The 25,639-nt window shown below is 40.3% G+C and overlaps 1 protein-coding gene across 17 annotated transcripts in view; it reads left to right on the top strand.

Moving 5' to 3' along the window:
• The window catches only part of mast4 (microtubule associated serine/threonine kinase family member 4), an 85,827-nt gene extending 60,493 nt beyond the window's left edge, over window positions 1–25,334 (top strand). For 5 of the 17 annotated variants that reach the window (XM_032538902.1, XM_032538914.1, XM_032538911.1 and 2 more), the window contains 26 exons: window positions 3,632–3,701; window positions 3,975–3,995; window positions 4,398–4,476; window positions 5,391–5,545; window positions 5,643–5,718; window positions 5,810–6,019; window positions 6,746–6,847; window positions 7,412–7,544; window positions 8,548–8,609; window positions 8,729–8,820; window positions 9,098–9,306; window positions 9,423–9,561; window positions 10,243–10,375; window positions 10,466–10,631; window positions 12,246–12,347; window positions 12,964–13,086; window positions 13,591–13,700; window positions 14,319–14,440; window positions 14,998–15,212; window positions 15,944–16,144; window positions 16,584–16,810; window positions 17,042–17,176; window positions 17,347–17,492; window positions 18,133–18,317; window positions 18,416–22,115; window positions 22,226–22,346. In XM_032538902.1, the coding sequence (XP_032394793.1) occupies window positions 3,632–3,701; window positions 3,975–3,995; window positions 4,398–4,476; window positions 5,391–5,545; window positions 5,643–5,718; window positions 5,810–6,019; window positions 6,746–6,847; window positions 7,412–7,544; window positions 8,548–8,609; window positions 8,729–8,820; window positions 9,098–9,306; window positions 9,423–9,561; window positions 10,243–10,375; window positions 10,466–10,631; window positions 12,246–12,347; window positions 12,964–13,086; window positions 13,591–13,700; window positions 14,319–14,440; window positions 14,998–15,212; window positions 15,944–16,144; window positions 16,584–16,810; window positions 17,042–17,176; window positions 17,347–17,492; window positions 18,133–18,317; window positions 18,416–22,115; window positions 22,226–22,250 (6,938 nt within the window). In that variant the 3' untranslated portion in view covers window positions 22,251–22,346. Of the gene's footprint in view, window positions 1–3,631; window positions 3,702–3,974; window positions 3,996–4,397; window positions 4,477–5,390; window positions 5,546–5,642; window positions 5,719–5,809; window positions 6,020–6,745; window positions 6,848–7,411; window positions 7,545–8,547; window positions 8,610–8,728; window positions 8,821–9,097; window positions 9,307–9,422; window positions 9,562–10,242; window positions 10,376–10,465; window positions 10,632–12,245; window positions 12,348–12,963; window positions 13,087–13,590; window positions 13,701–14,318; window positions 14,441–14,997; window positions 15,213–15,943; window positions 16,145–16,583; window positions 16,811–17,041; window positions 17,177–17,346; window positions 17,493–18,132; window positions 18,318–18,415; window positions 22,347–22,387 lie in introns of those variants that run through there. The other 12 variants (XM_032538905.1, XM_032538915.1, XM_032538912.1 and 9 more) reach the window with 8 other exon arrangements.
• The last annotated feature ends 305 nt before the right edge of the window (window positions 25,335–25,639 follow it).

Raw genomic sequence — 25,639 nt, 5'->3', positions numbered from 1 at the left:
ACCAAAAGGTGACGTGAAAACCTGCAGACTAGTGATTGGTCGGAGAAAATTGCCACTATTCACTGCGTCATTACTAGGGACAGATGGGGGAAGTCCTGAATAAACCTAACTTGTTTAAATAGTTTAGCCAGCATTTTATTTTTTTTATTTTTTTATGTTCTCTCCAGTTTCTTGCATCACTCAGGAGCAGTGATGCCGGTAACGCGTTAGTTTCTCTAATCTGACCACTTTTTTCCGTAACGAGTAATCTACGGATCAGCATGACAGTTAATGTGTACCATGCAGCAACACAAACATAAACAACAATGGAGGGAGGAGAGAAATGCACGTTTTCTAGCTCGAAATACAGGCACTATTTTGAGTTTGTGTCCACTAAAGATGGTAATATTAACGTTTGTTGGACTCTCTGTGCTGGTGGCAACAAATTGCTATCTAGCAACAAAAACACTACATCATTTGAAGAAACATTTGGAGTCGCAGCAGGGCACAGTCAAACATACAGAGCAAGTCCTATCAGGTGGTGGGAAGAGCAGGAGGTCCCCCCCCCACCCAAATAACGAAAGCTGGCCTTCGGTGCAAAACCAGTAAGTGGGGGAGAGTTGAAGAAGTTGGTCTGGCAGTATTTTGTAGAGTAGATGCTGCCTCTAAACACGGTTGACTCGCTCTCTTTCATGCCATCATAAACAATATCCCTACTATTGTCAATGCGAGCTGCCTCACAGTAAACCGATTGTCATTTTTGTTGAGGCGGCAGGGGTGTGAATGTAACTAATAAAGTAACTTGTCATCTAACTTTGTCACTTTTAAAATAAAGTCATCTGTAAAGTAGCTATTGGTAAGTTACTTTTTCCAAGTAACTGTGGCAACACTGCGCATTGGGCATTAATAATTTGCAGTGGAAAAAAAGAGGACGGGGCACCGCGGTCGAGGCGAGCAAAGCAGGTACCATTCATGGAACAATACCATCAGAAGAATGCAGTCCAATGTAATATAAAATACCAGAAAATGCAAGTAGAAATATAATCCTCCTGCTTTTCCCTCTTCATAGCTTTAAACCAGCACTTATCTGGCACCCTCCTAGGATATTGTTAACATCAAATGGACAAAAGCTAAAAACAGTAAAAACATAGGATGATGAGGCTTGTCTGGCACAAAAAGCAATGACAGAGAGTAAAGCTCTAAAGGGTTGTCATTAAAATGGTATTGTCAGAATCTTCGGCAGGTCAGTTCTGTGATGTTTGGGTGAGAATTAAATCTTACAGTGGCAATTTGAAGGGCAGTGATTGTGCTGGGTGAGGAAATGGTGGCCTGCAGAGAGGAAATGCACAGGAGCAGAGGGAGGCCAGGCCTCATTTACCACAGGGCGTTTTATTTCCTGGCATTGGTCAGCAAAGTTAGAGCGGCAACTCAGTGTTTGGTCTGTACTTCAACTTAACAAAGGGCCCCAGTCTTTAATAAGGACTCAGAAAGCCAAGTTTCTGCTAATGAATATGTTCAGCGCTGGGATGGCCTAACACTGTGTCTCAGTTGTAACATTGGTACCAAAGGTAAGAAAAAAACCTTTTCAGTTCCATTTACAGAAGGCGTATAAAAAGGCATATAACTGAGTCCATATACACTGAATACTTTAACATATTTAAGAAAGTTTCTATATACTGTAGATTTGATGATTTTCTTCTAAATTAGGTTCTTGGCTTGTACTACTTCTGTACTACTTCTACTGTAACAGATCCAACCTTTGCTCATGATCATGAATAATTTCATGATCAGCATTAGCTTGAACCATATTTCCTGTTATTCCTCTCAGTTCTTAACAGTCAGTAGATAGTCTGTCTCTTCAGGTGCAGTCTAACTCCCAAAGGAGGAGGTAATCATCTTTAATAGGCTGTGTTTAAGATTACGGTGCAATCAAATAGGTGACATTCATCACTAACCAGGTCAATGACACTATCATTGTTATGGATAATGTCTGATTATAAAGAGGGAGTCATGCATGGTTATTGGAGGACATAGTGACATATATAGATATTTAAAGATTTAGGTTGTAAATAACATGTCAAGTAGCTTACAAAAACTAGGGCTGCGGAATAAACCATTGTGGTGCTGCAGAGACGTCCCAGTCTAGAAGTCCTATCCTACAAGCTAAAATCTTTGTTCGGTACAGATCCTTTCAAATATCACACTATAATCATTTAAAAATATATATATTTTAAGATGTTTCAGGGAAAATGAGAATAATAATACAAAAGCTCCAATATCGTGAATCATATCTCAATTGCAATATCGGTCAAAAAAAATCGCAATTAGATATTTTCCCTTTTATCGTGCAACCCTAACAAAACCTACCTTCTTTCATTGACAAACAATAGCCAAATATGCAACCTTTTTATCCAATTCAGATGCCAAAATTCTTTTACTGTAACTGCGTTTATAACCTCCAGCATCAACTAATGCAAAGCACTTTTTTTTTGGCCTACCCATGACAACAAGAAGTCTTCATTGGGTCTAAAACGCAGCTGACAGTCGTACCAATATCTAAGAAGTTTGATTATATAACACCTGTCTTGAGGTCTTTGCAATGTCTTCTTACTACGCCATGACGTCCTTTATGTTCTCTTGATAATGATTATTTGAAGGTTCCTACAGTAGATTTAAATAGATTGCTTATCAAGCGCCTCTTTTTTGAATAAAATCCTGTTCCTTTATTAACATTATCGCCTCTATGTTTGCGTTTCTGCCTGTATATTAATGTATTTGCATATGTAAAGTCTTGTAGTATTTCTAATGTTCTATTTTAATCTGTAACATGTGCAGAGACTCTTGTGATCTTTAAATAAACGGTTGAAGCTGTTGTGCCTTTTCCAGGTTTACAACTATCACTATAGGCATAGGCATCACACATTTGACATTCAGACACATCTTGGCATGCTGTGAGACATTTAAAGACAAATTTGCTAAAACATACTGTTTGACAATTCCTGGCAAATGGAAGTTAAGATAATAGATGACATTTGACATTAAGACAACAGGCTTTCTGGTCTTCTAGAAAATGTCCACAACAATATGCATTTAGTGAATATGCTGTTAATGAGAATTATACTTTGGAATGAGCTCTATTTAGTTTGCCTGGTTTCTGACCTTGTTTCTCACAAAACTCACAAAACCAGAGCACTGAAGCAACTGGTCTCTAAACCTTCTTCAGTATGCTGCTTGCGCTTCAGGAATGTTTAATCAAGACAATATCTGCAAACTAATGATTAATGAAAAAGTTTAGTTGCAGCTCTAGGTTGTTTTCATTTAACTTTTTGGAGCACTTCTAAAAATCTTTACTTAATTAGCTGTTTAGCTCCAACATTACCTAAACAGAAATAAGCGAAAATACATGTTCCCACTGAGTTTTATACAGTTTTATTTTTTAGGAAGTGTTTCAGGGAAGTACAAATGAGCAGACATCAAATATGTTTGAGATGTTGAATATGATCCATAATAATGCAACCATCAGTGGTTTATTTCTGTTGATCAGTGTTTGTTTTGGCAGCAATTTTAAATTATTCAATTGTTTTGCTTGCAGGGTGTTTTCCTATTTTAAAATTTGTTTTGTTTTTGATTTTATGTTGTGTTTTTCTTGCAGGAACAAGCCCACAAGACAGTCCTAGAAATTTCTCTCCTAGTGCCTCTGCTCATTTCTCCTTTGCACGAAGGTACACCCAACCATAAATATTTACTTGATTTACAACTGAACAAATCAGCCAGTAAGGACCAGAGGAAGACTTATCAGATGCAGATTCATTCAAAATAAAAGAGAGTATGCTGTGTCCGGAGTTGTAGCCCTTCACCAATGTCAGCCAATAAAGGCCTTCATATTCTCTCTAAATATTCAGCTAATTTTAGTCTATTTCTACTTTCAAAAACATCAATGGTATACCATGTCTCAACATGATATCATGTAATTGTATTTTTATTACAATCCACAGTCATTGCTACAGAGCAGACAGGTAACTTCATGTCAGGCTTTTATTTACCTTTTAATTTACCTTTATTGGTCACAAACCCCCACCCTCCCTTTCATTAGTTTGTCTCATAAGAAGTTTTATTTTACATCATTCTGGTATCTGGTTTCAGTTCTACGTTCAGTTCTTGTTTCTCTCATTTCTGCGTTCCCGTGTTGTGTATATTATAAAATCATTTTGAACGACAGCAAAGATTCATCTATGACCATGTTTTCATTAGGATTGTAGAAGGCAATTTACATGTTTTGAATTCAAACATGAAATTATGCATTTTTCATGTTTTAAAGGCAAGTCTGTCTTTGAACAAAGCACATTTTTCTCACTGGCTAGCATCGTAAGTAATTGTTCATTTGTTGATTTAGTTCATTCTCTGCTGTTGTGTGACAGGACTGATGGTCGCCGCTGGTCGTTGGCCTCCCTTCCATCCTCTGGATATGGAACCAACACGCCCAGCTCCACTGTCTCTGTAAGCATCGTGTGTGTGTGCGTGTGTGTGTGTGTGTGTGTGTGTGTGTGTGTGTGTGTGTGTGTGTGTGTTTTATCTCATGAACTGTTTATCCAGTCTACTTCACATTGGTTTCCTGGGTACCCAGTGAACTTGTGGTGTGGAATTTGGTGCAGTTTTGACAGCAAGACTAAAAACCGCACAATAAAGGTTGAGGAAATCAATTGAGGAGAGAAGAAAAAGGTGCTACCATAACGCTGGCTCTTCCGTGTCTGTCCTTCACAATAAAAGCTCAGCTTAAGTTCACTCAGAGCATTTTGCTAAGAGGAAACTCAATAAAAAGCCATTTTGCCAGCACTAAATATCAAACAAAAGCCAGACACTATATTCTATTTAGTTGCTGCAATCTGTAAATTAACCAATTCTAAACAGACGGCAGAACATGACTTAATCTCGGAGCTTCCTCCGCAGCGCTGTGGGTATATGGCTGACCAGGCAAAGACAGCGGTCTTCATCAGACTCACCCTGGGTTTTGTTAATTAAGTGTGCTGCTAACATTACCATCGGCAGAATACCTGACGAGGCGAGTACAGCACCGCCGTCATTAAACACTGACTGTGCCGATATCAGAATGTATTTTTGACTAAAAGACAACAATAAAACTCTTTATTTTCATTGCCTTTCACCATTTCTTAGCAATGCCACAGGCCAAGCAATCGGCCTGTTCCAAACAGGTGCATTTTGAACAGGCACTATACTAGTTTCAGCTATACAGAACAGAATATATCAATATAACGGAGTACTTGAAATCTATTGGTCTCTGTCCACTTGACTTGGGAAGAACTTGCCACTTCTTGTTTTTTTTTTTATCCACACAAAAAATGCCATCTATTTTTTTTCTTTTCATGTTGAATATATATGTGTTTCATTTCCAGTCATCCTGTTCATCACAGGAGAAGCTGCACCAGCTGCCCTTCCAGCCTACACCTGATGAACTGCACTTTCTCTCCAAGCACTTCTGCACTGAGAGTATCTCCGGGGATGAATGCCGCAGAGCAACGGCCATGCGACCCCGCTCCCGCAGTCTCAGGTATTTGTTTACTTCTGCAGAACATCGTCACGTGCTAATGCATTCGTTGGACATTGTTGCCACTCAGATACTGATTTTACTCCAATGTATATTTCAGCCCTGGAAGATCTCCATCATGTTTTGACCATGAGATTATCATGATGAATCACGTCTACAAGGAGCGGTTTCCTAGAGTAAGAGCTCACAATATGTTTGTTACAGCAAACCATGGCCATTAATCATCTTTTGCATTACCAAACAGACACCTTCCCTTTCTTGCTGCAGGCCACAGCTCAGATGGAGGAAAGGATTCAGGACATCATACGCAGCAACTCTCCGGAGAGCGTCCTCCCTTTGGCAGATGGTGTGCTCGGCTTTGCCCACCACCAGATAATTGAACTGGCCCGTGACTGTCTGGAGAAGAGCCGGTTAGGACTCATCACCTCCAGCTACTTCTGCGAGCTCACTGACAAGCTGGAGAGGCTTGTTCAGGAGGTGAGCACGTCTTCTGAAATCATAGAGATGTTTTCAAAGACATTACACCAATAAAAAAAAGCAACAAAAAAAAGTGCCCTTTTAGATCTTTACAGCAGGAGGACCTAGAACCAATTTGTGCTTCCCATGTATTAAATTATATTTGAGTCACAGACCTAAGCATTTCATATTGGGAAAAATAATAAATTTTTTTTTTACCATCTGGATGAAAAAATATTTTGTCTGTTGCAAGATCAAAAAAGGTTTTAAACTTCTTACTCAGGTTGTAAATATGTGTCCTACTCCAGGTAGCTAGACGTTAAGTGTACTTTCTCATTAAGGAATACACAAGCAAAATAGTAATGCCATTTTGTGAAAGAAAAATCAATATATACCAATATCACTGATACAAAACAATTTTAGATTTTGTTTCACGTTGTACAAATGGAGCAAGGGTATATGATATTACTGGCTGGCTACCATCTTTGCTTGGATTAAGTTAAAAAAAAAGTTCACAGAAAGAATAATTTTATCATCCAGATGGTAGAAGAATCTTTCAGGATTTTGGAAATAACTTCAGAATAGTAAGTGTTGTTGAATGACCTTCTGGGTTTTCAAAGATCACTGGATAAATCAGATGTTTAGAGCTCAAATGTGACAGTCATACATGAGAGGCACAAACTGTGATACATTTTTCCAGTCCACGATAATATGTCAAAAACTGAGCTCTTGTATCTTGTTGTGTAGTCCACAGAGAGATCAGACAGCGAGGAGGTTAACTTCATCAGAGAGCTGGTGAAGAAGATCCTCATCATCATAGCCCGACCTGCTCGACTGCTCGAATGCCTGGTACGTTTCGTATCGCTCAACAAATTCTGAAATTTACAATATGTTTACCCTTGTAATTATCAGTGTGCCACAGATCTTTTGTATTTAATTTTTGAATATAATTCTTATATTCTTATTACAGGTTTAGATGTCTCTTTTATGAGTGCTTTTAAACAGGAAGTAGATCAGAAATTTGATGTTTTAACATGTTTTTTTTATACGTGTGTCACTTAAATGGCTAGTAGCTATGCCTGCTGATGTTAGAGCAGTCCAAAGGTGTATTACTCTACTTTGAGCAGAGCCGACACTTGATTCCTTAGAAATCCTACTGTATAATTCACATAAACTATGATAACGTCATCATTCATCAAACCTTCAAACTGCTCAATGAGACTTATAAAAGGCATCTGTGAGTGTGTCTGAAAAAACTAATCAAAACCCTAGAAACACCAGGTCCTAGTATTAAAAACTACAGATTTGTTTACCTCCTTTTAAAACATTCTTCACATACTAAAGTGTGTGTGTGTTCATGTGTGTTTGTGTGTGTCTTTTTGTGTGTGTGTGTGTGTGTGTGTTCGTATTCAGGAGTTTGACCCAGAGGAATTTTACCACCTTTTGGAGGCCGCAGAAGGACACGCTAAAGAGGGCCAGGGCATCAAAACGGACATCCCTCGTTACATCATCAGCCAGCTGGGACTCACAAGAGATCCTCTGGAAGGTATGGGAAGTTTATGGTCCTCATCCGTAATTATAAATTACAAACCATCCTGCTTAGAGCTGCTGGCACTCTCAAACAAGATGCTTAAATGGCATAACAACATGAAATGTTATTATTAAAAATGGGGGAAAGTTCAGTTATTCCACCATTAATGCATTTAATTTGGCAGTTGAAAGCAAATCATAGTTATCTAGTTTCTTCTCTAGGTGCATTCATTGCACCCTTATCTTACATAACCATCGATTGAAGTGCTGATTATTACAGTTGCCAGTGATGCTGTTAAAGAACACAAGGAAACCGTTGTGGTGAGGCTGTCAAGGAATGAAGCAACGAAAAGACAAAGATACTTTTGACTAATGTCCTGTACTGAACAGACGGTCTTTCTAATGACCCTCTGTCTCTCTAGATTCAGTAACAAACAACATTCATTATGACTAATTAGAAAGGAATGGCCTCCCCAAAGACCTTATACAGATCCACACAGGCTGGCTCATCAGCCAATCTCTCCATTCATTTCCCCCGAGTGTCTCCTGTGTTTCGTTTGCCCAGTGCCTTGTGTGCCTGAAGCGAACCTTACAAGGAAGGACAGATGTTAAATAGCGGTGGAAATGTGTTTAAAGGCTCTCTGGGGACAAGACAAACACCCCCTGTGAAACTACACACATTGACTTTGTCAGAAAATAAGTAAAAGATGCAAGGTGGTTTTTAATGAGCACTTGTTCTAGAGTGGTGATTTTCAAAATGTGTTTGTGTTGCCACATCTTATTTCCGCCCCATTTATTCTCAATTCAGATTATCTTGGAGTCAGCACCTCAAACCTAATAGGTTAATAAAGGCTGCTGTTTTTTGTTTTGTTAATAGGTCCTGATTTCTCAGCATTTACGTAACTTTTGTTTCAAATACTGCACTGCAGAACATGTACATGGGCCTCGCATGAAGTCATAGATTTATGATATACTAGCAACTAGTTTTTTATATTGAAACAGCTTCTTTTTTCTTGTAGAAATCGCTCAGCTGACCAGCTGTGACAGCGGGATTGCAGAAACACCAGAAACGGACGACTCTGTAAGCACTTGATTTGTTTTCATTGATCTACTCCATCCATCTTTACCACCGATGTATCACAAAGTACAGATTTTATCTTTTTGATTTGTTTTAGTATTTGTCCCTCTTCTTGCCCTCAGTCTCACAGCCTCAGCATAGCCTTGCGGTGCCGGCGTAAACCATGTGAATTGGACTTTGAGATGACAAAACTCATCAGCAATGGTGCCTATGGGTAAGGACATCTTATTTTATATCTGATTATCTAATCTCTGATGAGAGATGGTTTGTTACAGCACCAACAATTTCAGTTTGAAATGACTTTTTCTCATTTTGTTTGCAGTTATCTCCCTTTCATATTGCCTCTTCCCTCTCCGTTTCCAACACATATTATTATTAATAGTCAATAAAACAATTTAATCAACACTAATTGGACAACTTGTTCCTCCAAGTGGAGTGGTTTTAAGTGTTCTTTCTTTCCCTCAGCTAACCGTGAACCTTTCATTCCACAGAGCTGTTTATCTGGTTCGGCACAAGGAAACAAAGCAGCGGTTTGCCATGAAAAAGATCAACAAGCAGAACCTGATTTTGAGGAATCAGATACAACAGGCCTTTGTGGAGAGAGACATCCTCACCTTTGCCGAGAACCCTTTTGTGGTGTCCATGTACTGCTCCTTTGAGACAAGGCGGCACCTGTGTATGGTCATGGAATATGTTGAAGGTCAGCAGCTAGGCTTTTTTTTTTTTTTTTTTAGTGCATAGTGCTGCGGCTGAAAGCAATTTAAACAATGTCTCCTGTGTGTTCTTTCAATCACATCACTTCATTGATCGTTACAGGTGGAGACTGTGCAACCCTTTTGAAGAACATGGGTCCCCTGCCTGTGGATATGGCCAGGATGTACTTTGCAGAGACAGTGCTGGCTCTGGAGTATCTCCACAACTATGGCATCGTCCACAGGGACCTCAAACCAGACAAGTGAGACCTCGCAAAATTTTTGTGATGAACCTATAAAAATGATCACCTGATTGCCGCAGTTCCATACAGCTCTAAAGAGCACTTTAGTGTCTTTCATCACATTGTTTTGTTTTTCCGACTTGCAAAATTACTGTTATTTTTGCTATAGTTTTGCTATAGTTCCATCTTGACCTGTTTCCATCAAAAAATGGAAAAAAGTGATTCTACAGCCCGAAAACCAACTGTACTCTACCTGCTCAGCAACAAACAGCAGACAGATAGTTAGGAACTAGCTTGTGGACATAATGAAGCATTTACTGAAGCATCACGGAAGGCTTGTATCATGTGGATTCGCAGGCAGTTTTGTTGAATTCCTCATGGGGGCGACAGAAACTACGCACTATAGCTTTAAATGAAATGTTGATGCAGGAGTTTTACTTGTATTGGAGTACTTTTGACATTGTGGTATTACTACCGTTACTGAAGTAAAGGATCTAAACCTTCTTCCACATTTTTATAATACAAGAAATACTACTAATGATGCTAGGAATACAAGTAACCTATGCAGCTGTTTATAATGATCACTGTCTAAAACCTTGACTACCTAAAGGTTTGCGGACTGTTGTTTTTCATTATCACAATTTGTTGTAACGTTTTCATTATTGTCTTCCATCCTCCCCCCAACATCTGTCTTCTTCACAGTTTGCTGGTTACATCAATGGGACACATTAAGCTGACAGATTTTGGGTTGTCCAAAGTTGGGCTGATGAACATGACAACGAACCTGTATGAGGGACATATAGAGAAAGATGCAAGGGAGTTCTCTGATAAACAGGTGGATCTTTAAATTTAACTGACAGTAGTGACAATACATTTCCCACAAACAACATCATGTTTAGAATATTTCTTGTATTTGGATAATTAGGTATGTGGAACCCCAGAGTATATTGCACCAGAGGTGATCCTAAGACAAGGCTACGGGAAGCCGGTGGACTGGTGGGCAATGGGCATCATCCTCTACGAGTTCCTTGTGGGCTGTGTGCCTTTTTTTGGAGACACACCAGAGGAGCTGTTTGGACAGGTCATCAGTGGTCAGTGTTACCTCCCTTTTCTTCTCTGATGATGAAACGTTTCTGTAATATTCTTTTTAATATTTTTGTTAAACAGTGACTACTGCCCAAACCTTACTGATAGATGTGTGATCCACAGTCCAACACTATCAGTTAGCCTTTGATGCAAACAGATTTATAGATTTTATTTCTCCCAACTATTACAGGTTGTATTTGGATTACAGTGCATAGCAGGAAATTTCACAGAGATATAAGTTGCTTAATATAAAAATGAACTGCCTTATTTTTCATCACCTAATCTGTTCTTTGATGTTTGTATTTAAAGATATAAATTAACTATACTTATGTATTTATGTCAGTTTACTGAATATACAATTTTAAATTGTTTCACACCATCTGGCTTGTAGATTCTGTTGAGCACATGCGGAGGAATTCCCAAATCTCATTCGGATATAAATTAAACATTTACATAGTGACCGCATGGAATTAGTTGGTGTGCATATTTTGCATTTTATTGGAGACTGAGATTTCCCTGAGGGCCAGTAGCAAAACAGATGGCAGTAAGTGTATTCAGCTTGACTTTAGACCTCAAGTGAAGTTTTAATAATTCCGATAATATTACTTTGTTCTCTTCTTGTAGTCTCATGGCGACAAGCAGCACAGAGAAAATCTTAATCTTGAAAACAAGAGCTTTTATCTGGTCAGCAGTGGGGCTCAGATGAATTGTATTATTTGGAGTTGTTGGATTACAGCCTCTGTCTATCTCAATCAAATTGTACCAAGTCTGAGAGTGACTGTTAATTAAAAGGGCCTGAACACACTGAATGCATGCCACCGTAGCCTCAGGCCACGCATACATATTCATAGCTCCCCTCCCAAATTTGATTAAAATGGGGACAAATGGTGCACAGAGCAGACAATCAGCATGGCGCCGACAGACGTTGCTCCCCTTTTCATTGCTTATCCGTGAGGCTTTTCACTAAAAGCTAGAGAAAATGTAAATTGTCTCATTCATCATTATGCTCAAATCTTAAGCACTTACTCAGTTTAGTCTGACTTTGCTGGTGAAGCTATTTTGAACTGAGCACTTCAGAGTAGGGTGTCACAAATGTCAGCCTTAGTGGTTCACAATTCGGTGAAGGTGTTAGATAAAATAGAATTTTAAAATCTTACATACCTTTATGGTTGTAATCCTTGTAATTTTTTGTTCCTTCCGCTTTTCACATTCTGATATTGACATTCGTCTCTGCTATAGCTAGCTAACAATGACAAATAAATTCTGGTCATAAATAGCAGCTCTTAGCAGTGATAATGCTATCCAAGACTACAAAAAGTCAGCTCTACAGAAATAACGTGTGTCCCAAACCACAAAATCTGTTGTTTACCTGCTGCACAAGTAATTGATATAATATTCTGGATATTACATGTTTTAACACCGTAGTAAAGGTTTTTTTTTACTCCCTTTTGTTAAGTTGACGTTACTCTGAAACACATCTGTATATTTATTGAGCAAAGCCTGATGTTGTCCAATTCCAAAACCACAACTTACTAAAATAACAGCAATTGAGCTTTATAGGTTTCTAGTTTGTCGAAATATTTTTGAATTCAAACTGATTGCATGCATTATGTTTCCAGATGAGATCAACTGGCCTGAGGGAGAAGATGCCCCACCTCCTGACTCTCAGGAGCTCATCACCTTGCTCCTCCGGCAGAATCCTTTGGAAAGGATGGGCACAGGTAGAAACAGTAACTCGGTTAGGAACAGAGAGGCTCACCAGGCTACCATAAATTCCCATGCGACCCTTTGTGCCACTTCAGCACCGCTCATAATTCCAAGTCACCCGGGAAGAAATTGAGGTCATCTAACAGCAGAGCAGTTTATCCTGTGGCCTCCTCACCTCTTCCCTTTGATCAATTGCAATTATTTCCCTGCCAGTCCATGAATCTAGTTGCTTACATGATCAGGCACTAAAAGTGTGTAGGCCTGTGGACTGCAAAAGTGGCCATGACCTGGGGCAAAGAGGGAAATCAGAGGGATGCACATAGCCAGTTCAGTCCGGGGACAGCTTGACCTTCTTGTGCACATAGATCTCCCCTCGACAGACTGCCATTCACCAAGTGTCCAGCTGTTCCACGAAAGGTCACAGGCAGGAAATTGTCCTGCATAATTTATAGTCGCGATATGGGTTTGGCCTGCAGCCACAAGGGAAAAGCAAAACATAGTATAAGCGTTTCTTCAACTCCTGTGTCTCTCTGAGCCATTGTTGAGGCCCAGTGTTTTATTCACCAGCAATTTTAACATATATCCTAAAAAGTCTATTCAAACTACTTGTTCTACTCATTTCGTCTGCAGGCGGAGTTGCCGAAGTGAAGCAGCATCAATTTTTTGACAACCTGGACTGGAACAGCCTGCTGAGGCTTAAGGCTGAATTTATTCCTCAGCTGGAGTCTGAAGACGACACCAGCTACTTTGACAGTGAGTTGTCTAATTAAATCATCAATTTTACCCAATGAAGTTGTAGTAGAATCGTAGAGTCGTTTACTGAGTCCATAGAGATGCTTGGAATTCATAGAAAATATATGCTCCTTAAGATAACTTAAGATCTTCCCTTATAATCATGTTTAGACGTTTTCTGTTTGATATTTTGGTCACACCTGGTTCTGGAAGTAAAGTCCCATTAATGTTTCTTATTAGACAATATTATGTGGATCATTTCTATGGCTGGTATCCTCATTAAATATTAATACAAAATATTACCACAAAATATCTGTTTCTTTGATGAAAAAGTTAAAGGTGCAAGCTTGTATAGATACAAAATCCAAAGTAGAAGTTACCTATGACTCCCAAGGTGCATTTTGGCAAGAATAATCCAAAAATCAAGCTTGAAATCACCATGTGGCACTACCTGAAACAACTGAGTGCAATTAAAAACTAAAACTAAAAAAAACATGTAAAATCTAAACCTCCCATCTTCCCCAGCCCGCTCTGAGAGATACCATCACCTGGAGACAGAGGAAGAGGATACAAATGATGAAGACTTCAATGTAGAGCTGCGGCAGTTTTCCTCTTGTTCTCACAGATTCTCTAAGGTGTGTCTCCTCAAATTTCTTAGACTAACACACATACATCATCATTTGGGCCAAAGATGTTAGTAATGTAAATGAGTTGATGCCCTCATCTGTCCTGCTCCTTTTCTCATGGGAAAGAAAGCCTGAGTAAATGGTATTTCATATGGAAATGTCTGTCTAGAAAACACAACCCGCTGTCCTCCACCCCTACGGTATTAAATGTAGATTTCGGCTTTGCATAAATTTTCCGCTTGCAAATCAGATCTGTTTCTTTTTTTCATTTTTGGTAATGTGGAACACAATACACAATACAGTCATACAAGCTGGGAGTCATTGTTGTGCTGCATTGCAGTATGCTTCCCGCTCACATCAAAATAAAGCATTACAGTGTCTCAAAAAGCAGTAGGGCGTCTTGGAGGATGTGTTGAGCTGCACAATGTTTTCTCCTCAGCTGCACCTAAAACTCCATGCTTGTAAGAAGCTTGCATAAACACAGACAGCACAGTGTTTATGGTGTCTTCTTCATTGTAAATGTATACATTATTTATCATGTTTTTTAGATTTTATGTTTTTAAATATAATTTTGCCTTTATAGTCTGCATGTACTGACGTGAATCTTTTTTTTTTTGTGGTTGTCAGGTTTACAGCAGCCTGGATTTGTCCCGTGGGCACCTGGAGGAGAAGGGAGAGACGGAGGGGAAGAAGAGTGAGAGCCCACTGACTGTTGATTCTCTCAGCTGGACACCAGACTTTGCTGAAATGTATGCTTGAAACTCACGTTCATTTAGTTTAGAGAATCAGACAGGACTGTAGAAGCTAAGCAATATACTGTTGTGAACAAGGGCAACAGGTAAACCTATTTTAGCCACCTAGAAAGCATATCTGTTTAAGTGTATGTCATATTCAGAATATTTTTCACCGCTTTACCTTGCTGTCCAACAGACCTTTATGACGGGGAACTGAAGCTGTCATATTCATCTATTCAAAGATACCAGTCTCCTTTGACGGACTAATTGTTTTACGTCACAGAACACGGGAGTTGCTGGTCTATCACTGCCTCAATAAGTTAGTTTTTGTTATTTTGTAACTTTGGTGTTTTAAAGGTTTAGTTTGGATTTACCAAAGTCACACAATAAAACGGACAAACTAGCTGATCAATGTAGACCAGCAACACCAGTGTTCTGTAAGGTAAAAATACTGTTTTTGTCAAAGTAGTCTAGTTATTCTCAAGTAAAGCTATCCATGACATTAAAATAAACAGTATATTCAAACATTTGGCACTAACAGGAAGTGAAAATCTGTTCTCTCCTTCCACCAGGCCCTCGCTGTCCCACTCTACAGACACAGATGGTCTGAATCAAGGCCCTCTCCCCAACTTGTTGCCAAAGTTTGCCATCTCAGCAGAGAGTGAAGGAGACGAGACCTCTGGCCTCGGTGACCCCAGCAAAACCTCCTTCTCCACCGGAGAGCTCCTGCAGGATGAGCCTGACGCTACCACTCCAGGCAGCACCCACAGTGGAGCCACGCTCTCTGGTACGAAATGACTGTATATAATACATGTAAATACAAGTTCTAAAGTCCATGAAACAATGAAACTACAGAAGCTTATTCTGTTAAGACTAGTGTAGAAGATAATGTTTATATTGATGGCCTTCAGTTATTTCTTTCTTGCTTTTTTACTTTTTTTTTAGTCAAGATATCTTGATAGCCCAGGAATACTTAAAGGAATAGTTTGATGTTTTTGTAACAATTCAAATTTGCTTTCTTGTCGAGAGTTAGATGACAAGATCAATACCACTCTCACATCTTTTCTCTAAATGAGAAGCTGTAGACATTAAATATATGATTCCATCCAACTTCTGTGACTCCTTGGAGTCACACAATAATTTACTCCAAGCTAAATAATACACTTGTTGAAATGTTGTTAAGTTCAGAAAGAGCCATGCTAGCTGTTTCCCCCTGCTTCCAGTCTTTGTGCTAAGCTAAACGGCTGATGGTTGTTGCTTCATATAGAATGGACAGACATGAGAGTTGTATCAACTGCCTCATCTAACTTATGACAAGGAAGCAAATAAGCATATTCCCTCAAAATGTTAGTTTGTTCTTTTTAAGTATGGAATAATTATATCTTTAATGGATACATTTAAAAAGTTAAATTCAAATGATGAGGATGCTTCTCTAGCAGCAACCACTGCCTAATACTGTCAGCATTTGTTTGGTATAGTTGTGTGTTTCACTCCATGCTCATCTTTTGTAATAATTAGGAAGCTTCTCAGAACATCTGGACCAGTTGACACCCAGAGGTGAGGGAGTGGAGAGCCCTGACAGTACCAGTCATACCTCGGCAGACCAGGGGGTTCAGACTAACTCTTTGCGGCCTGAGAGTGCTGCAGAGAAGACCGGAGCTGTGGCAAAAGTCCCAAAGTCAGTCTCAACTGGTGCCCTGTCCCTCATGATCCCTGGGGGTAAGACAAAGAACACACACTGACATACAGACATGTGGACGCTCAAAAATATAATCAATTTTGTAGAAGATTGAAGTATGTCAGAGCCACGTTATAAGAATTACAATAAGAGCAGCAGACGTTGTTCAAAAAGAAAAATAGATAAAAGGAAAAATTGGACCAGCATGACACCTGCTGGGAGTTCCATTTTACAGAGTAGCTGCGGGAAAGTAGCAGAGTACAAGCCGCTAACAAGGAAAGTAAGCAGGCAGGGCAGGAGCGAGATGTCTTCACTGCTGCAAGAGTTAAATCCCGTTAGTTTTACCCACAGCAGGAGCAACATAAACTAGGCTCATGAGCTTTATAGACACACTGCACTATGGACTTGAGGGCTAGTCAAAGTCTGATTTGATTAAATAAAAAAACCTGCTCAGGTGGTGATGAACTCTTACTTTTCCAGATATCTTCGGGGTGTCTCCGCTTGCCAGCCCCCTTTCTCCGTACTCCCTCTCCTCAGACCCGTCCTCACGAGACTCCTCTCCAAGTCGAGACTCCTCCCTCTGTACCACCAACCCACGGCAGCCCGTCGTCATCCACAGCTCAGGGAAGAAGTTTGGCTTCACGCTGAGGGCAATCCGGGTGTACGCTTGTGACGGTGACATCTACACCGTATACCATATGGTCTGGGTAAGGAGTATTTCAGCCTGTAGTAGACAGACTGACACCAGAGAAGATAAATAAACATATAAGGTTCAGTAAAGTCACCGGAATCTGATTCCCTCTCATGGGTCCAAAAAAAAAAAGTCTGAACCAAATCAACCAAACTACTTTAAACTTTTAATGAGCTTTAAAGAAAAATAGATGATGATTATGATGATGATGATAATAATACATGTCTCTTATGTGTCTGTTAATCAGAATGTAGAAGACGGGGGTCCTGCACATGAAGCAGGACTCAAAGCTGGAGACCTCATTACTCATGTGAACGGAGAACCAGTTCACGGTCTTGTCCACACTGAAGTGGTGGAGCTCCTGCTCAAGGTAAATGACAATGTATGTTTATCCTCAAACTGTAGCTCACAAATTTACAACAATCTCTAAATTGAACAGTCCTGTAGTCTAACTTTTAATTTTTTTTAAATGCTCATAAACCACAATAGTGCAGTACTAAATGTTGTTTTGGATAAAAAAATGTCCTCTAAAGTTTCAGCCTTCCTTTTCAGAGTGGTAGCAAAGTGGCCATCTCCACAACCGCCTTTGAAAATACTTCGATAAAAACTGGTCCAGCCAGGAGGAACAGCTACAGGAGCAAGATGGTGAGATGTGCCAAAAAGCCCAAGAAGGAGAAGAAGGAGAAGACACCAGAGAGGTATAAATCTTCCTCAGAAATATAGATTTATACATATATATATTATATAGAACAATATGTTTTATTTTTTAAATGTAACCACATTGTTTTAGATTTAATCTTAAATGTTTCATACCCATGTGTTTGGGGAGTAAATTATCTGATTTCAAGACGTTGCTATGTTTCCTGTTAGCCTCTAGGGGGCAGCTAGATAACACTAAGGGAGTTTTGAATGTGAGTCCCCACAGGATCAAGGATTAAAGGAGACTGGAAATGTTTAGGATGATGTGGGAAAAGCAAATAATGTGATAAAATAGAAAAATTGTAGGCAAAATTGTACTTATTACAAACAATTTCTAGGGTATAAGAAGTGAAGTAAAAACCAAAAGGAGCATGTTTATGTTGAGTCACAATGCAACTCTAACTCTTTTTTGTTTGTTTATTGTACTGCAAAATTATCCTTATATGACAGCAGAGTTTACATTAACAAATGTTTGGTTCCTGCGTCTCTAGTTGTGAGTAATTGAAGGTCATTTTAGTAGTACTTTTAAGTTGTACTAATGTCCCTTATTGGTAGTTATTATACGCTATAGTTGTGTGGTTGTATTTTTTTATAAAGGCAAATGACTCTGGACTAATTTCTTACTTTACTTTTTTCCAGGCGCCGCTCCCTTTTCAGGCGTTTTGCCATGCAGCCCTCTCCTCTCCTGCACACAAGCCGCAGTTTCTCCTCTCTCAACCATTCTCTGTCATCTGGTGAGAGTCTCCCTGGCTCCCCCACCCACAGTCTCTCCCCTCTTTCCCCTACTGCTACCTTCCGCCACACACCAGACTTCACCCAGTCAGGTGTAGATTTTAACTAAGAAATTGTACATTTTCATTTCATTTCATATATAATATATTAAATTACCTAAATATCATTTTTTTGTCTTTTTTACTTCCAGGTGGCAACTCCTCACAGAGTAGCTCCCCCAGCTCCAGTGCTCCAAACTCCCCTGCAGGCTCAGGCCACATTCGTCCCAGCACCCTCCATGGCCTGGGCCCCAAACTGCCAGGCCAAAGGCTTCGCCAGGGGCGCCGCAAGTCTGCCAGCAGCATTCCCCTTTCTCCTTTGGCCCGCACACCTTCACCAACCCCCCAGCCAACATCTCCTCAGCGCTCACCCTCTCCCCTTCTCAGTGGGCACCCTGTTGCCATTTCCAAGACCAACCAAGCCTTCCCAGCTAAGATACATTCCCCACCCACAATTGTACGTCATATTGTGCGCCCCAAAAGTGCTGAGCCACCTCGCTCTCCCCTGCTAAAACGTGTCCAGTCCGAAGAAAAGCTTTCCCCCTCTTACACAGGCGATAAGAAGCACCTGTGTCCCAGAAAACACAGCCTGGAGGTGACCCAAGAGGAGGTGCACGATGAGGATCTGAGGCCTGCAGAGCGGGATTACACCATCTTGCAGAGTGTGGAAGAAACATTCTGTGAGCCGCTGGCAATCAACCGTATTCGACCTGTTGAGCAGGGCTGCTTAAAGAGACCCGTCAGTCGCAAGATGGGCCGACAAGAGTCTGTTGAGGAGCTCGACAAGGAAAAGCTTAAGTCTAAGATGGTTGTAAAGAGACAGGACTGGTCAGAGAGGAGGGAGTCTCTACAGAAGCAAGATGCCCTGCGTGAATCTGACTCATCCCCCTTGTGTGCTGATGACAGGGATGAAACTTTTCTGGTCCGAGGCCAAAACAAAACCCAGAGCATCCCAGACTCTGGACCTAAAGAGGTCAAAGCTGCTAGCACAACCCTCAAAGATGTGCTATATAAGAAACTTAACACACGTCTCTCTGAGGGCATTGCTGAAACATCTGGCGGCTGCTGTGAAAGTGAAGGAGGACTCAGATCAACACTCTGCTCTATTCACCCCGAGTGGCAGCACACCAGACAGAGTAAAGATACCATGAAGCCAGAAAGATTGGACTTCAAAGCTCCCAACATTGAGTTCACTAGGAAAAGGTTGTCGTTTGAAGAACGTGAAGACTGCATGTGTCGGTTGTCCTCCGGCATCCACGAGAACCTGCACTTTGGCTCCACCAGGTCTAAGAGCCTCCAGCTTGACACGGCCATGTCTCATGAGCACATGAAAGCAGGGCTGGGAAGTGTTCACTCCATCCCAGAAGGTCTGTCTCCCAAGCTTTTCTCCAGTAGAGGAGAGAGCGCTGTGGAAAAACTCCAGCTCATCTCCTCTGCAGAGTCTCCGCTTCGAAAGACATCTTCTGAATATAAACTTGAAGGACGTCACGTCTCCTCTCTCAAACCTCTGGAAGGCACCCTAGATATTGGTCTTCTCTCAGGGCCCAGAGTCTCGAAAACAGAAACCTGTTTATCTAAAATGGCGGAGAACACAAGTGACTGTGTTGCTTCGAGTCCTCCAATTTGGCTCCAGACCCCTGCAGAGAGACAAATTACCATCCCCCAACTGAAAACTACAGACAAGCTGAAGAGCCCCCTGACTTTTTCGACAAGCCCTGAAGCTGTTTCTTATCTAAATAGCATAGTTGCCTCCAAAGATCAGTCAAATAATGCTGCTACAGAGGTGAAAATCAGTACAAGTAGTGAGAAAACACAGGATAGACATAGGGAATCAGTAAAGGCTCAAACCAGTAAAGTAGAGGCCTCAAGCTTTACTGTAAAACAAGAGAGCAGGACGGGTATGAAGTCCACTTCCTCACTGGCTCATGAACACAGAGGCCCTCGACACAGCTCCCACTTCTCCTCCTGTGGAAAAACACCCTCCATACGGGAAGTCAGCAATGAAGATCAGGAGGATGAAGTGGAGCAGGAAGTCACATCACACACTACATTACCAAATACTGACAGCTGCAAGACAGTAGTCTCTTTGACTTCAGCAAAGCTGGAGGTGGACATTAAAACTGCAGAGACTCCATCTACAGCTGCCAGCGAACTATTCCCTGTGTCGCTGAAGCAGAGTATAAACTGTGGTTTGGATACAGGTCAGCATCAGAGCTGTGAGAGAAAAACAGCTACTGCACAGAGCTCAAATCTGACCTCTGTTACTGAAGTGACTGTACAGAACAACTCTTCATCTGTACGCGTTTCAGAGACCAAGCTTTCTAAACCGCAGCCGTTGACCATCTGCTCTTCAAATACAGAAACGCAGGCTTCTATCACATCTGCTTCTGTGCACGAAAATAAAACCTGCAGTTTAAAATTAGAAGATCACGACTGCTCGGAAAGATCTGTTCCTAACGGTGTGCAATCTAACAGTTTAGCTGTGAAAGTGGTCATTGATACAGGCAGCTCAGGCTCAAAGAAGGACGTCAACACATGTGTCACATGTGCAAAAATTGAGGAAAACCCAAAAGTGGAGCAGAAGAGAGACGTTTCTACAGCAAACATGGTCGCCTCATTAAATAATGTTACAGTGAGCGTAAATAAAAAAGATGAGGCTGTTGGTGCAATAGAGAGTAGTAGCGTGTTGCTGCAGAAAAAAAAGGATCCCATCTCACCAAAGACAAAGAATAAAGACAATGTGAAACATTCAGAGCAGCAATTAAAAAACTCTCCAGCTGAAAAAGCACAACACAAATCATCTGATTCAGACTACTTCACCAATAAAAAAGATGAAACAGTTATCAGTGTGAAAGAAAACTCTGCAAAACAGAAATGTTCATCCTCAGCAACTGCAAATGAAAATATTTGGATTCCCAAAAGTAAGTCCAGGCCTAACCCGCAACCTGTACCACACACCGCTGTGAAGACAGAGACAAAAACACTTGAAGTGAAATCTCACAGTGTGGCTTCTCCCATCCCAACAGCCAAGGGCAGTCCAAATTCAAAACAGAGAGATCTTTCTAAAGAATCTGCACTCACCACTTCAAACATCCAAGTAACCCATGACTCTAAACTGAGAGAAGCCTTGTTGCCATCCAAGCGGGAGGAATCGGTGCCGCTGACACATTCTACCACTCTTGTTGACGTGAAGCAAAGAGAATCCCAGCTCAAAAGCTCTGTAGCAACCTCAGCTCATACAGTTAAGGAAAACACAGACTCCAAGCTCAAATCACCCCCTCCTAAAACTGCCCCTTCATCATCAATTCTAAAAACGTCTGTAGCTCCTACACCTGTTATTAAACAAAGTCTTGATGCCAGACATAAAGACGCCTCACCCAAAAATCAAGCCCCGGTTGTTAGAAACCACCATGGCTCAAAACCAAAAGAAGTTGCTTTACCTCTTTCTGCACCTCAACATCTGCTGCCATCAGATGTTCCCTCCCAGCCTGATCCTCCACCAGTGCTGCCAAAACCTGCAGTGAAAAAAGAAACCCCGAGCGGTGTAGTCCTCTCCGGCAGGATCTCCAGCTGTGCAACCCAGGAGACTGTTGTCAAGGTATCCAAGGAAAACCCCAAGTCTGAAACGCTCAAATCAGACAGTCACAAGGGTCCGGATACCAAAACCACTACCCCTGATAAACAGGTGTCGGCCAGCAAGAGGGAGCCGGCTGAGAGGAATAAAAAAGAGGCTGTTCAAGAGGTCACGTCGGCACAGAAAAACACAAAAAACGCATCTAGAGCTGCTGCCGCTGACAGAGACACTGGCAAGAAGCAGCAGAAGGAGTCGCCACGAAGTTCTAGTAACAAAAAGTAAGGAGGGAAGTTAAAATAATATCTGACATTGTTGCTCCAGAGAATCCACATGTAATATAATGATAGAACATGGTTTGTGCAAACATCATCATGTATTTTTTTTTGAGGACCGGGCAAGCTGTTACATGCTAATAGAGAGGTGTGTGTGTGTGTCTGTGTGTGTGTGTGTGTGTGTGTGTGTGTGTGTGTGTGTGTGTGTGTGTGTGTGTGTGTGTGTGTGTGTGTGTGTGTGTGTGTGTGTGTGTGTGTGTGTGTGTGTGCGTGCTTCAAGGTCTGAATGTAAGCAATCATATGCTGATCATTTCTGGTAATTTTTACATCAAGATGAATGTTTGGAAGTTTTGTTTCTGCTTTGTGCAATCAGTATGTCGGAGGCAGCAGGGAGAAGCCTTACACAGGTGGTGATGTACTGTAGAGTCAGTGCCATAAGTCATTTTTAATTGCACTCTTACTTCTAAACTTGGAGGACCTACAGTCTTTTAATGCAGAAGACCACTCAATTTTGCTCAGCAATTCAGTTCAGTGTAATCCGATTATTGTTATGTCGGGGTTTTGTGCAGTGGTACACAGAGGGAACGTCCTGTGCGTTTCACTTTAAACTTAACCTAAAATCTTCTCACGGTTCTAGAAATCATAAATTAGTGAAGGGGCCTTAAAATCATGGGAAATAAAAACTTGCTGTTCTTAGCAAGGTGTGGTGTTTATTCACATTCCTCGGACATCTGTACATATATATTTTTGATTTTTATGCAACATGGTGTAAATATGATAACACTGTAAAACTGGGATTCATGGGCTTCCATGATTGTCGTTTGTATTATATGTATAGTTTTTGCAATGTCATTTGTTTGTATGCTCAATATTAAGAGTATCTGCTTGATAACTCTGTGGTCTAAAGTAAGCTACTGTGATGTATCCTGTCAAAGGCATCCTCTTCTTTGTGACTTTTAACATGTTTTCACATGTTTCAAAATGAACTTGTCAAGAAAGAAGAAGAAAAAAGGGGGTAACTGGACTTTTCTAAAAATGTAGCATTACCGTATATAAGAAAACTGTGAGGGCTGTCAGCATTTCCCAAGAATGCCTTTATTGTTGATGTGTTTGCTGGCAGGCCACGGTTTAAAGTGATAGTACACTTTTAAAGTGAGCTTGTATGAGTCGGCGTATTACTTACAGTAGATGGCGGTCAGCACGCCCCCAGTTTGGATACACTGGAAGCTAAGCAGTGTATTGCTGTGTACAGGGAGAGAAGCAAAACGGATTTGAGATGCCTAAAAAAAGGACCACCTAACAAAATCCATTTAAGTGTACACTATATTTAGAATATTTTCAATGCTTTACCTTGCTATCAAACAGCGCCTATGCAGCTGAAGCTGTCTTATCACTCTCTTCCAATCCACCAGACTCCTTTGACAAAAGCAATAATTATACCTCTGTAGTTGCTGGTCGACTGCTGCCTTGATCAGTTAGTATGTGTTTTAGTTTTTTGTGTTTTTAGACTGTTAGGAACTAAGAAAACTAACAAATTAACCATTCAAGAAAGTTGTAGACCAGTTACTCCTGTGTTCTGTAAGGTAAAACGTTTTTTTGTCAAAGAAGTCTGGTAGCTTTGAAAAGACCATCGATGTATACAACAGCTTCAATTCACCCGATGTTAAGGGCGGTCTGACACTTAAGGAAAGTAAGGTTCTAATATAATGCTCTTTTTAGGTGTCTTTAATAAAATGTTTTGCCATGTGGCCCTGTCCACAGCTTAGCTTTTGTTTTGGGACTCCTCACCCATTTACTGTAACTTATACAACCCCACTTCAAAACATCCAAACTATCCCTTTATAGAATATACAATATGAACTATTGTGTTTGATTAACGAGGTGAACCAGATGTTCTGTTTTCCAAGAATTACTGCAGTAGGTTTCTGAAGGCTTTGGGCATCACCCTGGTTATGGCCACGTCTGGACAGAGTCGTCTGATATAAGATCAATCGTGTGCGTAAGATAAGCTAACAAGTACCCAGAGAGCTTCACCGTCGGGGTTTCAATGTCAGGTTTTAGGTCTCGGTGGTGTTTAAGTCGTGTGTGTGAGTGTTTTGATGTTTTAAAGGACTCTTCATAATGAGCAGCAGCAGGCTTAAAGCTTCACTTGGATAAGAATTTCATACAATGAATCCTGATTATTCGCATTGCGTAGGTCATGTGCACAACACACATTTGATGTTAAATACTTACTATACATATAGGCTGTCATATATCTGCATTCACCTTTTGCAACTTACTCACACACACACACACACACACACACACACACACACACGTGTTTTGTATATTGTAGATGCCTTTAAATTGCAAACCCTAAATGACAACCAGGAGGTAGCCTAGTACATTAGGTATATAATGCAGTATTTTCTCTGTTGTGCTGGCTATGTAAAAACAATACTCTTGTCAACTACGTATATTCTTATGTTGATGAGTTAAACAAGACACAGAATAACGTTGATCTAAATAGCATACTGTATCCAAGAAGGAAACTGAAACGTGAGATTGGTTGCAGAGATTTTAATGTTAAAAGAATCTGATGTTTACTCGCATTAGATAGTTATTGTATTGCTAAAGTAATGTGAGAGAACAAATGCACCTTAATGTTAATATTCAGTTCAAAGGGTGAGAAGAAGAGGGAAATTGGAACTGTAAATGGTTTATGAATTCCCCTCTCATCCTGACTTCAGATTTAAATGAATCACAGAATTTTATTTGAACAAATTGAACTACACACACACACACTTTTTCCCCCTTTGACAACTCAAAGCACATTCAATGTTTGTTTACAAAGCATCATGGATGTATATTTTGTATATTGTTGATTTGCCAAATCTATGTTCTGTGTCAAAGATAATGTTGTTTCTAGTAGTGTGAGACTTTGCTCCCTGCCTCCAGGATGTTTAAGAAGAACATTTGTTTGTGCCGTAATCAATGTCTTTTCACATGTCAGGTTCTTCTCTCTCTTTTCAGTTTTCTATTTTTCTTCCTTTCTCTGTGCAAAACTAGTATTAGATGAACATGCTTTCTATGGTTTGTCTTTTAGATAATGTGCAATAAAAGTGTTTTGAGTTTTGTATTTTGCCCAAGGAAAGCTCTATGGATGTCATAGATGTTGTATATTAAAACAGATATTTATACTTCTAATGTTGCGTAATACTGAAAATAAAATGGAATTCTAAAGTAATCTTTTCAGTCTGCTTTTGATACATGGCATGGTCCGCTTAGATTTACCTAAATTTGATATTTTGTCAAAGGAAATTGTCTACCAAACAAAGATCAATGGTAACTTTAATTCACACTCCATAATTTCTGAATAAGAACATCATTTTTAATCATGCAGCTTTTTTGGCCAAGTAACACGTGTGAACACATAAGAGGAATTTTACTCAGTCTTTTTGTTGTTCATACAGGGAAAGATACACGGCTAAAAACAAGTACAGCAGGCTGAACAAAGGTAAACCTTTAACTACTATAAACATTGGACT

The sequence above is a fragment of the Etheostoma spectabile genome, chromosome 16 (assembly GCF_008692095.1).
Source record: "Etheostoma spectabile isolate EspeVRDwgs_2016 chromosome 16, UIUC_Espe_1.0, whole genome shotgun sequence".
Lineage (NCBI taxonomy): Eukaryota > Metazoa > Chordata > Actinopteri > Perciformes > Percidae > Etheostoma > Etheostoma spectabile.
Note: the sequence above shows the minus strand (reverse complement) of the source record. Positions and strands in the feature narration are given on the sequence as shown.